The 16129-nt window shown below is 40.0% G+C and overlaps 1 protein-coding gene across 7 annotated transcripts in view; it reads right to left on the reverse strand.

Moving 5' to 3' along the window:
* Positions 1–16129, reverse strand: part of LOC137352259 (eukaryotic translation initiation factor 4 gamma 3-like) — a 436424-nt gene that overhangs the window by 369516 nt on the left and 50779 nt on the right. For 6 of the 7 annotated variants that reach the window (XM_068017532.1, XM_068017537.1, XM_068017534.1 and 3 more), the window contains one exon: positions 13701–13782. The exons of the other annotated variant lie outside the window; for it this stretch is intronic. In XM_068017532.1, coding sequence (XP_067873633.1) covers positions 13701–13782 — 82 coding nt within the window. The remainder of the gene's footprint in view (positions 1–13700; positions 13783–16129) is intronic. 7 annotated transcript variants of the gene reach the window in all.

The following is a 16129-nucleotide window of genomic DNA, read 5'->3' on the forward strand; positions in this document are numbered from 1 at the left end:
ATGGAGGACATTGGCTAAAAGGTATGATTCTGTTAGTATGGCTATGTCAGGCTGTTGCTTGACTAGTTTGTGGGAAAGCTCTCTCAATGTTGGCACAATTGGCCCAGATGTTAGTGAGGAGAACTTTGCAGTGTCAATCGGCAGGGCGTGCCTTTATCATATCCGAATCCGGTGCAGAGGTTGATGCCAGGTGGTCTGTCTGCTTTTATTCTTAGTAAAGTTTGTTGTAGAAGTTTTGATACAACTGAGTGGCTTGCTCGGTCACTTCAGAGGGTCAGAATCAACCACCTTACTGTGGATCTAGAGTCACATATAGGCCACCGGGTAAGGTTGCAGATTTTCTTCTCTAAAGGACTTTAGTGAACCAATATCCTTCTGGCAGTATACAAGTGCAGAGAATTGAAGCTAGCATCTTCAGTATGCCAACCAAAGACTTATAATAGAATCATAGGTTAGTACAGAAAAGGAGGCTATTCTGCATATCCAGTCTGTGCCAGCTCTTTTGAAGAGCAATCCAATTGGTTCCACTCCCTGCAATTTTTTCTCCAAGTATTTATCAATTCCCTTTTGAAAGCTAATATTGAAACTGTTTGCATCACATTGGGCAGTGCATTCCAAATCCTAATCACTTGTTGCATAAAAGTTTTTCATGTGCCTCTGATTCTTTTGCCAATCACCTGAAATATTTGCCCTCTGGTCATCAACCCTTCACCAACTGGAAGCAGTTCATGATTCTGAATGCTTCTATCCAACCTACTCCTGGATTTCTCTGCTTTAAAGGAGGACAACCCCAGCTCTTCTAGTGTATCCACGTAACTGTAATCCTTTATCCCTGCAACAATTCTACCAAATCTCTTCTGCAAAGCCTTTATAACCTTCCCAAAGTGTGGTGCCCAGAACTGGACAATACTCCAGTTAGGGTCAAACGAGTGTTTTTATATAGGTTTAGCACAACTTCTGGTTTTTGCAATCTATGCATCTATTTATAAAGCCCAGGATTCCACATGCTTCATTAAATGTTTTGTTAACCTGTCCTAACAGCTTCAAAGAATTGTGCACCAACACTCCCAGATCTGTGTTACTCCACCCCTTTAAAATTACATCATTTAGCTTGTATTGTCTCTACTCATTCTTCCTACTTGTATCCACAATAAACCTCATCAAATCTCTTCAGAGATATGAAAACATGTATCTGTTTACTGCACAGTTAAAATGCTGTGCAATTTACAGCCGATTTTGTGTCACTGATATCAAAAAGGAAATGCCAAACAAATGGAGCACAAAGTGAATTATACACTCAAGGACAAACAGGAGACCTGTCTATGTTCCTCCGATTCTCAGACAGTGGAACACTGTGTTCCATCATGGAGCGGCAAGATGCAAGTTTTCCCCAGTTTTTCTATACAGAGCGTGCCCTATCTCAGCCATGCTAAAAGGAGAGATAGGTGCATTTCTCCAGGAAGGGAAAGCAAGAATATGATCCACTACTTCCAACAGCCATGTCATAGAGAGGGGTGTGAAGGAAGGAGAAAAAGTTAATTTCTTCTGCAGAAAGATTACTAGGAATTTTTTCAAAAGCATTTTTCCAACCGATTTATCTGATCTTTGTCATATTTCAAAAACTTTTGACAATTGGTCATTAACAGTCCTCATCCTTTCTGACACACTACTCCACTGTGAAAAGTGTCCACCCAAATTCACAGAAGGAAATATTTAATTGCTTGAGGTCTCCTGATAATCAATGGGCTGAAACTAAGTTGACCGATTTCTCCCATTCAAAAGCCAATATCAGTCAGTAGTCATAAATAAACTCTTCACTACACATCTCTCTGCATCTAAAACAGTCATAGCCCATGTCAAAAAAACACCATCAAAATATATCACTGAAACACAGCAAGATAACGCATTGCGACAGACAAGGGATCATCTTAAGATTCTGTTCTATCATTTACTATCTTAAAACCAGCATTTCAAAGACTAGACCTGAAATAGATCTAGCCCCTTCCTATTTGAGTAGTTCAGATAACATCTGTGAATATTGACTAGGCTGAAATTCTATAAATAAAACACATTCAAATGATTTGAAGATGTGGAAACCATAGGCAACTCTAATCTAAAGCTTGCCACAAACCCTATAAATAAATAAAAGCAAAATACTGCGGATGCTAGAAATCTGAAATAAAAACAAAGTGCTGGAAAAACTCAGCAGGTCTGGCAGCATCTGTGGAGAGAGAAGCAGAGTTAACGTTTCAGGTCAGTGACCCTTCTTCAGAACTGGCAGATATAAGAAATGTAAAATATTTTAAGCAAGTAAAGCAGGGGTGGGGCAAGAGATAACAAAAGAGAAGGTATTGATAGCACAAGGTCACAGAATAGCTGACCAGAAAGTCATGGAGCAAAGGCAAACAATAATGTTAATGGTGTGATGAAAGTCAAAGCATTAGTACAGATAGGGTGTTCATGGACTCAGTTTTATCCCCTTACGCCCCCACCTCAATGAATTTCACGCTCGGCATGATGTTGAGCTGCTCTTCCGTCGCCTCCGGGCTCACTTCTTTGCCTCCACCCCACCCCCCAATCAGCAGACGCATTCACCCACCTCCAGCATTCTCCCTGTACGTGGACCCTTCCCTCTGGCCTCTTACCCGCTCTTGATCTTTTCATTGAAAACTTTCGGCGAGACATTGGTCATCTCAATTTCTCTGCCCGCATCACTCACTCTAACCTGTCCCATTACAGCAAACAATATGCTCCTGGATTACAATACAATCAGATGTCAGGTGATTTATACAGAATCAGCGATGCTAAAATCATGAAATGAAGATGCAGCAGCCACTGAATGGAGTAGTTGCAACATCAAAGCATAACGTGATGCTTGTTTACTTGTGCAGGACATGAAAACATTGGTGTTTTTCCACACTGAGCAATACACTATGTATAAACTTGTGATGCACTTCACAGCAATTTTTTATTAGCAAGATTGTATGTGCCTAATAAATCTGTTGTAAATATTTTACTGGTATCTTTAACAACTACAAACACATTAATGACTGCAGACAAAAGCACATACTTTTATCACTGTAGAGTGCTTGTTAACTGAATTCATATAACTTATAACTGGTCAGTTTTTGCAATTCTGCAATTAAAATTGCTTGCATATTACTTCCATGTACCATTCTACATTTTACAACTGATGATATCTGTATGACTAATGTATGCACATCTTCTGGAACTACAGTTGGTATACAGTCTGCTACCTGGTTCAGTGTGTAGGAATAAAGGGTTCTTCCCTACATGTCAAAGACCCAATCTCAACTGTGCTGTTGAGGAAGTACAGCATGAAAACGAGACGCTAGATGATTCTTTGTAAGAAAAACAAAAGGAGGAAAACAAAAGCAATTTACCAAAGGCTAACCTTGTGTACCCCTTAGTGATAAGGGGTGTCCCAAATTATGGTACTTTCCTGCCCTCAGACTGAACAAACGCCACCAGCAGTCGCCCAAGAGCCGATATCCCACCTTACATAGATGTGCAAGTTGGGAGAAAATAAAAGCTACATCTCAACAAAAAATACATGATTTACAAAATACTTGAAACATTTTACATTAAAGTCATAACAAGCTAATGTTTTTCTGCTTTCCTTTATTTTGTTGCTTTCTGTTCCATGAGAGGCTGCCGTATTTCTGTTACAAGTGAAACCAACATATTTTCATGTTCTCGAAAACACACCTCCCACTGGAATTTCAAATGATAAAACCCAAATAAATGAAAATTTTAAAATCAATTTCTAAGCTCCCTGTAATTATTCAAACCAAACTTGAGGGAAGAGACTAGATCAAAATTCAAATTTACCTCTTACTGACACTTTCCTGTGACAAGCTTACTTACAAACAATACCACTTTACAAGTGTGTCATTCTGAAAATATTTATCTTTAAATAACAAAGATTGTTAGGAGGCAGAAACTCTGTACACTATAAACAGTCAGACAAGAACCTCATGCCAAGTCGGCTGGGCCGTGGTCTGATGATTCCTTCCGTTCTGTGCCCAGTAGTGAAGAGCAGGGCTCGACTTATGAAATAGATTGAATGCGCATTTCTCCTTATTGACCTTGCTGTTAAAGAGCTATTGTCTTCAAATCTAGCAGTGTCAAAATTAGGATTTATTCATATGGTTGAACTAAAGCCCTTCTATGGAGAAAAAATAACTGCAGAGGAGTGCACTTTAAAATCGAAAGAGTAACTGGCAAAATACTTCTAAGCATGCAAGGTAATATTATTTCTGATGCTGATGGTCTGGTTCTGGATTTTCAATATTTATTTTTTTCTTTATAAGACAAAATCCTATTTTGTGGCAACTAAATTTGAAACATTATTATTTTTAATGCGGCTGTCACAGAATTATAAATGAATATGAAAGATAGCTACAAAAACAGGGTCACACAACACCACTAATTGCAGTAGCGGCTGGAAATCACGACTGCAGCTCTCCAGAATGCTTTGCAGGCAGGGAACTGTCCCATGCAACACTAAGCCACATAGACCAGGAGGTCCTGCAGTTCAAACTTAGATAAAAGTTAGAGTTCCTGATCTCAGTCAAGGTACATTTGAGTGCTACTATTGGTCTCACTGTCCTGGACTAGTTGGATAGGGGAGGGGGTGAGGGACCATCAAGGTTTCCCATACCAACTGCAACACAGTGACCCCTCCTGAAATGTGGGCATGTACAGAGATGTCCAGTATGAACAGGGTCGGGCTTGGCTTTACATCAAACAGTCTGCCCACACTGCCTGGTGGGGAAAGTACCAAAGGGTATCTGGCACCATGGAACAGAGCCAACAGAAAACAAAACATGCAAAAAGCATTAGATTTCTGTGCCAGTTTCACATTTACCATAAAGGTTTGACTTCAACTCCACCTACAATATAACCCAAGTATGCTTAATTATTGAAACTGTGACCTAACAGTTTTGAATCAGTATTTTTTTTATTGCAACTTCATCCTCCAGAGGGATACCACACCCCTAACCCATCTGGTTTTACTGGAGTGGCATATGCTATAGTGATTCTATTGTGTATCTGCCACAATCCCACAGGCAGCTTGTGAAACTGGGTCGGGTTTTAGAAGGGTGGGAACACACAGCTGCAGTAGAAGCTGAATCCATCCATACTGAAATGGCTATTAGCAGGCAGCTGCTCTGCTTCAAACATTGGCAAACTGTTCGTGTTAGAATCACAAAATTATCAATCCTGCCTGATGCCAATAATTAATACTGCTCTTAGAAAATGAGGCACTGTCCTTCATGATTCCTCCAAAATATTCATAACTTGCATTTAATATATTAATGTAAAAACTAGTCCCAAGGTGCTAATCACTGATTTATTCAGCATGTAGAGAGGTGCAAAACAACCATTAATGTTGAGAGAAAAAGAGAAAAGAAAGCCAATTACTTCATGCTGGATTTTTTCCACCCTGGAACCAAAACCAGCTACCAGCGTACAATTCGTAAATTTCACCATTTAAACTCTGCGGTTACTTAATAATTACACTTAGCAGAATACTACATTTATAAATGATTAAAAATACCCTGTCTCTATAAAACTATACATCATCCATCCAACTTACTGTTAACACCACTGCAACAGAACTGCGTGTAACAAAATAAAAATGGTACATCCAGCATGCATTCCCTATCTGTCACACTTCAAGTGTGATATTGTAAATGTGTCACATTTCAAAAACTTAAGAAAACAGACAGTCATTTGGAACATTTAAAATTTCTCCAACAATTCAAAATACCTTCACTCATACAGGAGCTAGAATATCTAACAGCCAGAGTTACCTTACCAATTACACAAAGTAAGCCAAGGTTCTGACCTGCAGGCAGAACAGCAATAAAATCCAACACACCTATGTTTAACATCAATCAGATCTTGTGGCCTTGAAAAGGACACTACTTCACTTAGTCAGCAGAAAACTACATTAAGTAATGCATCGTACAATACTCCTGTCTTTATAAAACAATGCATAATCTGACTTACCGTGAATACAGCCACCAGCAGGTCCATTGGTTAGATGTATATATAAAATGGTGAATCTGGTATGCATTTTATGTCATATTTTTCTGCATTAAAATTTCCACTTCACGCTTGTACATAATTGTCTCAAATTTCATATTCATAAAAGCACAATTCACAGAAGGATAAATAATATACCAATAAGCAAGATTAAAAAATACCAACCATGAAGTTAAAAAAAATTCAAATCAAGGCAAACAACAACCAATACTCAAAACAAACGTATCAAACCAGTTACAAATGTTTTGAAAATACTTCAAACCACAACTTGTTTTCTCCATCAAATTGAACCACAATTACAAGAAAGATTTGTAACATCACAAAGTTTATAAAATTGACACAAACTTACCAACAGGTCACCATTTTCTATATTTAAAATGGGTCTAACAAGGTTTTCCATTGGAAGCCTATGTTTACAATCATGCAGGAGGACAGGCCCACCACCATCAGCTGAAGTGACAGGCTACAATTCCCAGCATACATCTGGAAATTATGACTGAAAGCAAGACTGGCCAGCATATGAAAGACTTGCCATTAATCAGCATTACCCCTCAATTCTGGTACATCAATAGAAAAATTCAGGACCACAAAAATAACCAGAACTTCTTGTTTGGGTAAATCAAAAACAAGCAAAGCACGAACTACTGAAGTAGCTTTCCTGCAGGAAAACAATTTAGGTTACTGCATTCAAGGGATTGGTTCTCCTGGAAAAACATTTATCCCTCAATTAACACCACCAAAACATATTAATTAGTAATTGGTCTCACTGTTTGTGAGATTGTGTACAAATTGGCTACTCAGTTTGCCTTCAACAGTGACTACATGCTAAAACCAACTAATTGAATATAAAATACCTTGCTACATTCTAAGGACATGAAAGGCACGATACAAATCCAAGTTTTTTTTCCTCTGTTAAGAACCAATGATAACACAACCGTCTGAGGAGATTTCTTAAACTTTTTCCAATCAGTGGAGATATGCACCCCTCGAATCTGAAACAGCGTAAGCTTTGACCAATTATAAACAATATCACCAGACAGCTACCATGAGCAATCAAAACTTTAAACTGTTAAACATGTACAATGAAAAACAGAAAATACTAAAGCTGCCACATTGCTCTTTTTCCAAGATAGATAAACATTTCAGGTACACTCCCTTCATCAGAACTGCTCTTCTGAAAAGCAGTCAGGGGAGTGCTGAGGTAAACCACTTGATTGTCTTGGCTCCTGCAGCAAAACTGTGTGTTCCAGGTGGTTCTATATGATCCTTCGCTGGGTAAAGGTTCAAATCACGAGTGTCACGTTTCCCTATCAGCGTGTCCACTGCAATACTCTGCGTACCCATGAACTGCGAATAGAATGCGATGCAAGATTCTGGCAAGATGAGTGTCAAGAGGAGTGGGAGAAGACTTCTTTTTTAATTCACATGTCGGTGTTATTATTAATCCAGGCTCTCACCAACTGCCTGCAGATCCAATTTGCTGCACAGCAGGGTTTATTGACAAAAGCTCTAGCTTGTTAATATGCTAACATGTGGTTTAATTCACATATTGTGGCTATACCTACAGAAGGCAAAATGCCCTACCCAACGTGGGAAATATCTCACCAGAACAAGCTGTTGGGGAGTTTGCGTAGTGTATCCACTTAAGACAATTCTCCAAAGACTGTAAGGTAGAGGCAGCCCCCTGGTCAATCTTTATTTCTTTAGATAGTGAAATGCTTCAAGAAAGACCTTCCATTTATATAGCAGCTTCAGTCATAAGAACATAAGAAATAGGAGGAGTAGGCCATTTGGCCCCTCAAGCCTGCCCCACCATTCAATAAGACCATGGCTGATCTGCCCCAGACCTCAACTTCTCTTTCGTGCTAGCTCCTCATAGCCCTCAACTCCCTGATATTTCAAAAATCTATCTACCTCCTCTTTAAAAACTTTCAGTGATCTAGCCTCCACAACTCTCTGGGATAGAGAATTCCAGAGTCTTCATAGCATTTTACAAACAATGAATTAAGAGAAGTGCAGTCACTGTTATCTAGACAAATGCAGCAGCTTATTTGTGCAATGCAACATCCCACAAACAACGCGAGATCGCTGCTAGTCAATTTGTTTTTAAGAAATGGTAGCCAAAACACCAGCACTCCCTACTTATTGCAAAAAGTGCTATAGCATCTTTTGAGCAGAACCACCAAAACAGACATGTCATCTAAAATACATTTCCAACAACGCAAAATTCCTTCAATACTGCACTGAAATATCACATTGGATTATACACTCAGATCCTGGAGCGTGGCTCAAAAGTACAATATTCTGTCTCAGGGACACAAACGTTATCAGTTGAACCAAGCTGATACTTTAGGGACTATTGCTGTTAGCTTTAAATGCGATGGCCTCAAAACAGTTTTCTTTCACCAATGGTCCTAGAAATAGCTGCTGCCATGAATCCCAACACCTACAAACTGCATTGTATCACCATTATGAATTATTCTGCGAAAAGGATGTGTGCATGTACACAAAGAGCCAAGCATCGATGGGAGATGGACCTTGAATTCCCTCTATTAGGATTTTTCTCAACTGCTTAGTTGGAGAAAACACATATCTCAAGCAAAGAACTTTAAAGCTGGATAACCTCAAAAGCTATGGATTGACATGGAAGGCTGTGAATATTAGTGAAAAAAAACTTAGCAAAATCTATTAGAACATTTGAAAATTAATCAAGCTACTAAACTAATACAATTAATCATGTAAACACTGTAAAACCAGCAAATAGTGCGAAACATCAAAACACTGCTGCTGACAGCAGATGAGAGAACTCAGAATAAGGAATTCTTGGGCAACACAGGCCCATTCACAACTCCATGAAGAGGTCGCATGAGCAGGATATCATAATTTCACTGCTTGATAGCATATTGATTTTTGCATATATGAGCAAGTACCATGTTGGAACTCCAGGAGGCTTCATGTGTCCTGAATAATCATGCGTGCAGAAATTACCTCCAGTTGCTCGAACTGAGGTTCAAAGTCTGAGCTTGAGAAGCAGCTCAGGTCACTGCAGGGCATACAAGCAGCTGAGAATTCCCTGGAGCACACATTCCAGTAGATGGTCATCCCGCAGAGGGTTCAGAAGGATAGTAAATGGATGCCCATCCAGCAGAGTAGGAAGATGCAGGCAGTACAGGAATCAGACATGAATGTGGTATTCTCAAACCAGTTTTCACCCCTGAATACCAGTGAGAGTGACAACACCTTGGGGGCATGCAGTCTAGAGCACATCCTTGGCAATGTGTGGCGAACGAATGCACAGCAAAGTGTAGAAATGGAGTGGTCATAGATTGGAAGATTAGATAGAAGGTGCTCTGCAACTGCTGACGCGAGTCCCGCATTGTGTGTTGCCTCCCTGGTGCCTGAGTAAAAGACTTCAGAAGGAGAACTTTTTTGGGGGTGGGGGGACAGGAAGAGACAGAGTAGGGGAAAGAGAGGGGAATAACAAGAAATCATGGTCCACATGGGAACCAATGATGTACAAAAGAAAAGAGGTTGAGATCCTACAGTCAAAGTTTCAGGAGCAAGGTAGGAAGCTACAATTACTCACATAGTAATTTCGGAGTTACTCCCAATGCCACATGCTGTTGAGCATAGGAATAGCAGGATAAAACAGGCTAACTTGCAGCTGAAGAAATGGTGTAGGTAGGCAGAGTTCAGATTCCTGGGTACAGGAATCAGTTTTGAAGCAGAAGGGCCCTTTTCGAGATGGATTATGGGGAGGTTAACTAGTACACTGGGGAGGGTTTAAATCGATTTGGGAAGGGGGTGGGCACCAGGATGAAACATTAGAGGGGAGAAATGTGGCACACAGAACTGGGAGAGGCAAACAGCACTAAAGTGATGAATAGTTCAGAACTGACAGGAATCAGAGAAGGGCAAATGGTAAACAGTCTAAGATGGGGTTGGAGTGCATATACGGAAATATAAGGGCATGGTAAGTGAGGATGGTAAGCTGCAGGCACAAGTTGCCACACAGAACTATGATAGGTAAATTGGCCATTATAAATTACCCCTAAGATAGGTAGGTGGTAGGGAAATATAGGGACTGGTGGGGATGTGGTAGGAATATGGAATTAGTATAGGATTAGTATAAATGGATGGTTGATGGTCGGCACAGACTCGGTGGGCCGAAGGGCCTGTTTCAGTGCTGTATCTCTAAAAAAAAAATATAGTGGTAACAGACACCTGGCTCAAAGAAGGGAAGGATTGGGAGTTTAACATTCTTCGTTACAACATATTCAGGAAAGATAGGGAAGAAACAACAAAAACAAAAGAGGTGGAGTAGCAGTATTGGTCAAATAAACTACTATAGTGCTAGAGAGGGATCAAAGACAGCCTTTTTTAAAAATGAATTACAGAATAGAGAAGCTATTGCGCTACTGCGTGTATTCTATAGGCCACCAAATAGCATTAAAGAGGAGCAAATTTTCAGGCAAATTACAGAAGGATGCAGAAACAAACAGAGTAGTGATAATGGGGGACTTGAATTACCCTAATATAGACTGGAATAGCAACAGTGTAAAGACAAAAGAGGGGGAGAAATTCCTGAAATGGGTACGAGTTCTTTCCTGATCACTGTGTATCCATCCCAAAGGGGAAAGCAGGAACACTGGATCTAATTCTGGGAATACTTTTCAATGGGAGTGTATTTGGGGAATAGTGATCATACATCAGATTTAGAATAGTTATAGAAAAGGACACAGTTCAATCAAGCGTAAAAGTACTCAACTAAAGGAGGGTTAGTTTCAACGAGTTGAAAAGATTTGGTCCAGTGAATTGGAATCAAAAGTTGGTAGGCCAAACAGCAATTGAACAATGGGAGGCTTTCAAATGGGACATGGTTTGGGTACAGAGCAGACACATTCCTACGAGAAGGTAAAAGGAAGGGCACCCAAAGCTAGAGCTCCCTGGATGACTGCAGATAAAGGAGACACAAAAAGGAGGCTTATAACAATTGTAAGGTTTATAATAAAGCAGCAAGCTGAATATAGAAAGTAGTGGAGAAAAGGGAATAAGAGGGGAAAACAGAGTATGAGAATAGATGAGCAGCTGGCATAAAAGGGAACCCAATAGTCTTTTATGAACACAATTAGTAAAAGGGCAGTCAATGGAAAGGTGGGACTGATTAGGAACGAAAAGTGAAGATCTTCTTGCGGTGGGAGAGCGCATGGCTGAGGTACTAAATGAGTACTTTGCATCTGTCTTCACGAGAGGATGCCAATGTAGGAGTGGTCTGAATGGGTGCATTTTAGGTTGGGTGAAGGAAGGGTGGAAATTGTTGAGGCTCTAGCCCTAATTTTCCAATCCTCCTTGGAAGTGAGGGTGGTGCCAGAGGACTGAAGGATTGCAAATGTTACACTTGTCTAAAAATGGGGAGAGCCATAAATCCGGCAACTATAGACCAGTCATACTAATATTGGTGGTGGGAAACTTTGAGACACAATAATTGAGACAAAATTAATTGGCATCTGGAAAAGTATGAGCTAATAAATGAAAGTCAGCTGATGTGTTTAACTAACTTGATTGAGTCCTTTGATGAAATAACGGAGAGGGTTGATGAGGAAAGTGCAGTTGATGTTGCATATATGCACTATCAAAAGGTGTTTGACAAAGTATCACATAATAGACTTGTTATCAAAATTAAAGCACATGGATATTGAAGGGACAGCAATAGCATAGATACAAAATTGTCTGAGATAGAAAGCAGAAAGCAATGGTGGACAGTTGTTTTTCAGATTGGAGGAGGTATGCAATCGTGTTCCTTGGAAGTCAGTATTTGGACCACTGCTCTGTTTGATACACATTAGTGGCCTGGGGAGTTGGGTATACAGTCATAATTTCAAAGTTCTCAGATGACAGGAAACTCGGAAATGTAGCAAACAATGAAGAGGACAGCAATGGACTTCAGGACATACAAACTGGTAAAATGGGCAGACACATGGGAGATTAAATTTAACACAGAAGTGTGAAGTGATAATTTTGATAGGAAGAGGGCAGGCAATAATTTTAAAGGGGGTACAGGAAGAGAGAGACACCTGGGGTTGTACACAAATCTTTTAAGCTGGCAGGACAAGTAAGAAGGCTATTAAAAGCACACAGAATCCTTTCCTTTATTAATGGAGGAATAAAATACGAAAGCGAGGAAGTTATGTTAAATCTTCATAAAACTGCTGGTTAGGCCACAGCTGGAGTAATGTGTTCAATTCTGGGCACCACACTGTAGGCAGGATGTCTAGGTCTTCGAGAGGGTGCAGATAAAATTTACTGGAGTAGTACCAGGGATGAGGGACTTCAGTTATGTAAATAGACTGAAGAAGCTGGGGTTGTTCTTACAGCACAGAAGGTTAAGAGGAGAATTGATAGAGGTGTTCGAAAACATAAATGGTTCCGATCAAGTAAATAAGAAACTCTTCCAGTGGTAGATGGCTCAGTAACCAGAGAGCACATATTTAAACTAACTGGCAAAAGAACCAAAGGCAACATGAGAAAACCTTTTTTTTTTAAAATTGCGATCTGGAATGCGTTGCCTGAAACAGTGGTGGAAGCAGACTCAATAGTAACTTTCAAAAGAGAACGGGATAAATACTTGAAGGGAAAAAAATTGCAGGGCCATGGGGAAAGAGCAAGGGAATAGGATTAATTGAATAGCTCTACCAGCATTGTGTTGAATGGCCTCTTTCTGTGCTGTATGATTCTACAAGGTGATCAACCCTGCAACGTGCAAATTTTTGGAAAGATAAGAAGGAAAGAGATTAATGGAGAAATTGAAGGAAGGGTTGACTTAATAATATTCAACTTGGGATCCAGGAAGAATACTCAATATCCTAAGGACAGACTGTACACAACAGCAGTCATACCAAGTTCTGCTACATCAAGAACTGTGAAATATGCTACAATTCCCTTTTTGTTTGTCATTTAACATCAGCTTTGGGGTGGGTGGGGAACACCACACAAAAAACAGTAAGTACTAAGAGTCTTATTTCACAATTGTAGCTGATAAATAGTCCATCACAAACAGCCAAGCAACAAGTCATGTTCGGTGCCTTACAACAGTGACAGTCTACATCGTATACTAATTCCATCATTTCTCCTTTCAGCTTTACCAAATGCCACCTTTTCTAAGAAAAATTCAATACACAATAACCAACTTAAGTAATTACTGACAAAATGCTCAGACTTGTTGCAATAATCTGTGACAGTGTAGATAATTTTGAATTTCAATATACAAAAAACAAAACACACTGAAGTTATGCAATATCCACCAAACATTAACTCAGTGGTCTCGAGAGTGAACCTCAGGCAGAAAGCAAGATTGATACGTAATTTACTGCATCATCTTTGATTTTGTTTTTAAAAAAGTTTGCCATTTGTGTAGTCAACACACCAAGCAACACCTTGGCAATATGACAGGAAACAGATAAAAATCAGTGGGGGAATAGGTGATAAAAGGTATCTGGCATCATAGAATTTTCTCATATCTTTAGTTCCCATATCAGCATATGGCCATTAGGTTTTTAGGACAGTTGATTAACAGGAAATACACATTTTTACAAACTCAAAATCCTTGTGAAAAGGAGCATACTCACTGTATACTGAACCGTTGCTACTGCTGCCTGGGGAGGGTAGATGCGATCTTCAAGTGTCTGCTGTACAGGTCCTCTGGCAATTCTGTAGTAAAATGGGGTGTTAAGGAAAAACAAATGCTCAAAGGGATCCCTTTCTATTTCAGGACTGCTTGTTACAGCACTGTTCATTCCAGCTTCAATCAGACGATTCTACTAAACTGCTCCTACTCCCCGGCACTATAAACCAAGTTTCCATGATCATGAAAGTTGGGCATTCAACTTTGTTTGCGTACTACACTCACAGGGTAGGTCACCTGACCATAGCATTAAGTTGCACTGTCATTTGCCTGGATACTTGCCAAAATCAGATATCTGACCATCTGGTTAAGTAGTTACAGGATACAACTGTCCAAGTGTTTCAAGCACATACACATACACACACTCACCAGGCAGCACTGGAAAAAAAAAATCTGCCTCAGTATAAAAACAAAGCCACAAACATTTAGCTGCAACAGAAATGCATGCACATCTAAGACAATCTGTACAGAGGGTCAAGCGTGCAGACTGGCAACTAACAGATTAATTATTCCAGCTTCAAATCCAACCTGTAGCAGCTACATTTGAGCAATTCCACTTCAGTCCAAGACGGCCCAAAAGTTATGAAAATCTACATTACTGCTGAGTTTTTCATAGATAAATGAGGAAATCACTGCCCAAAATTCCAATTACATTCGACCTAAAACTGTACATTGGAAAGGCCACCACCACAAGAATATCTGAGCATTCGGATATTCTGACAACAACCAAACTAGTGCAAAAGTTTTACATTTTCAGTCGTCTGCTACTGAAACGCTCAGCCATCTTCTGTTAAAATCAGATTTAACTGTCCAAATTCTCTCCTGGCTAGCCTGCCATTCTCACCTTCCATAAACTTCACTCATCCAAAACTCCTGCTGTCTATAGTCTAGCTGACACAAAGTACTGCTTACCCACCATCTTTGTGTTCATTCATCTATGTTGGTTCAGGGTCCTCCAACACCTCCAATTTAAAATTCTCAACTGCACATATAAATCCCCTCATGACTTCATACCTTCTCTCTCTGTAGCCTTACCCAAGCCTGCACCTCCTCTAACTATGGTCTCTTGTGCATCTTCCACTCCCTTCAGCCGGAATTCTAGCATAAACCAACATCTTTGTCCAAGCTTTTAGTCACCTCTTCTAATCCTTTGGCTCAGTGTTGATTTTTGTACAATTGTGCTTCAGTGCAGTGCCTTGGACCATATCCTTATAAAATTAAAAATTTTCAAGCGCACATTTTCATTTTGCTTGGAACTTTACAAATTCTAAATGAGCCAGTTCATGGATGATCAAATATTACACAATTATATTCGTTTCTGCCACAAATTTAATTACAACCTTTTATATCCTGGCTTACATCTCTTCCTTCAGCTAAGAGGCTGAAACTGCCTTGGCAATGGTGAATATATCCTGAACAAAAACACATAGCAGATATCAGTTCAGTGCTTGGGTAGACTGGCACTTTCGCCTGGTTTGCGCAAATTCATACTATTTAGTTCACATTTTATCCTGAAAGAAAACGTCGACTAAACCTTGAACACTGATTAGGATGGGAACACCACCCTGACAATGGATTAAACCCCCAAAATCCCTACCAGCAGCAATGGGTTTTGACTCGAGACTAAAATAGGAATATCATGCTTGAACATATTTCCATACTTCACATTTACCTCAGTCACAATTTGAGCCTACGTTCATATGAAAATTGGGAGACGAGCCCCAAGTTAAATACTTGCCCATATGTCCACAAACTTCATCAGCCCTTTTGCAACTATGATCCCTGGGAGAGGATGAGGCAATTTAAACTGGAATTAAAACATAGGTCTCCTGGCTGAAAACCAACTACTCTAACTTTGTAGTTACCAAGCCAGCAACATAAAATTATCTGTACACTGAAACAAGAATCACGTCGTAGAACAGCACAGCACAGAAGAGGCCCATTCAGCCCACCAAGTCTGCTCCGGCTGTTTCAAAGAGCAATCTGGTTAGTCCCATTCACCTGCAATTTATCTCCTTGAAGAGTTATCCAACTCCCATTTGGAGGCTGCTATTGAATCGGTATCCACCAGACTATCAGGCAGTGCATTCCAAATCTTAATCACTCATTACATAAAAAGGTTTTTCCTCACGTTGCCTCTGGGTTCTTTTACCAATCAACTTGAATCTGTGCCCTCTGGTTATTGATCCTTCAGCCACTGAAAAGACTTTGCTGAGCTACTTTTTAGGAGGAGCAGGGAAAACAGACTTGCAAAGCTACAGGGATCGAGTGGGGAGTGGGACTGACTGAATAACTCCATGGAGAGCTGGCATGGACTCAATGGGCCAAATGGCCTCCTGTGCCATAAATGACTGACGGTGCAAAAATTATAAT

This window comes from Heterodontus francisci, chromosome 37 (genome assembly GCF_036365525.1).
Source record: "Heterodontus francisci isolate sHetFra1 chromosome 37, sHetFra1.hap1, whole genome shotgun sequence".
In the NCBI taxonomy this organism is placed as follows: Eukaryota; Metazoa; Chordata; class Chondrichthyes; order Heterodontiformes; family Heterodontidae; genus Heterodontus; species Heterodontus francisci.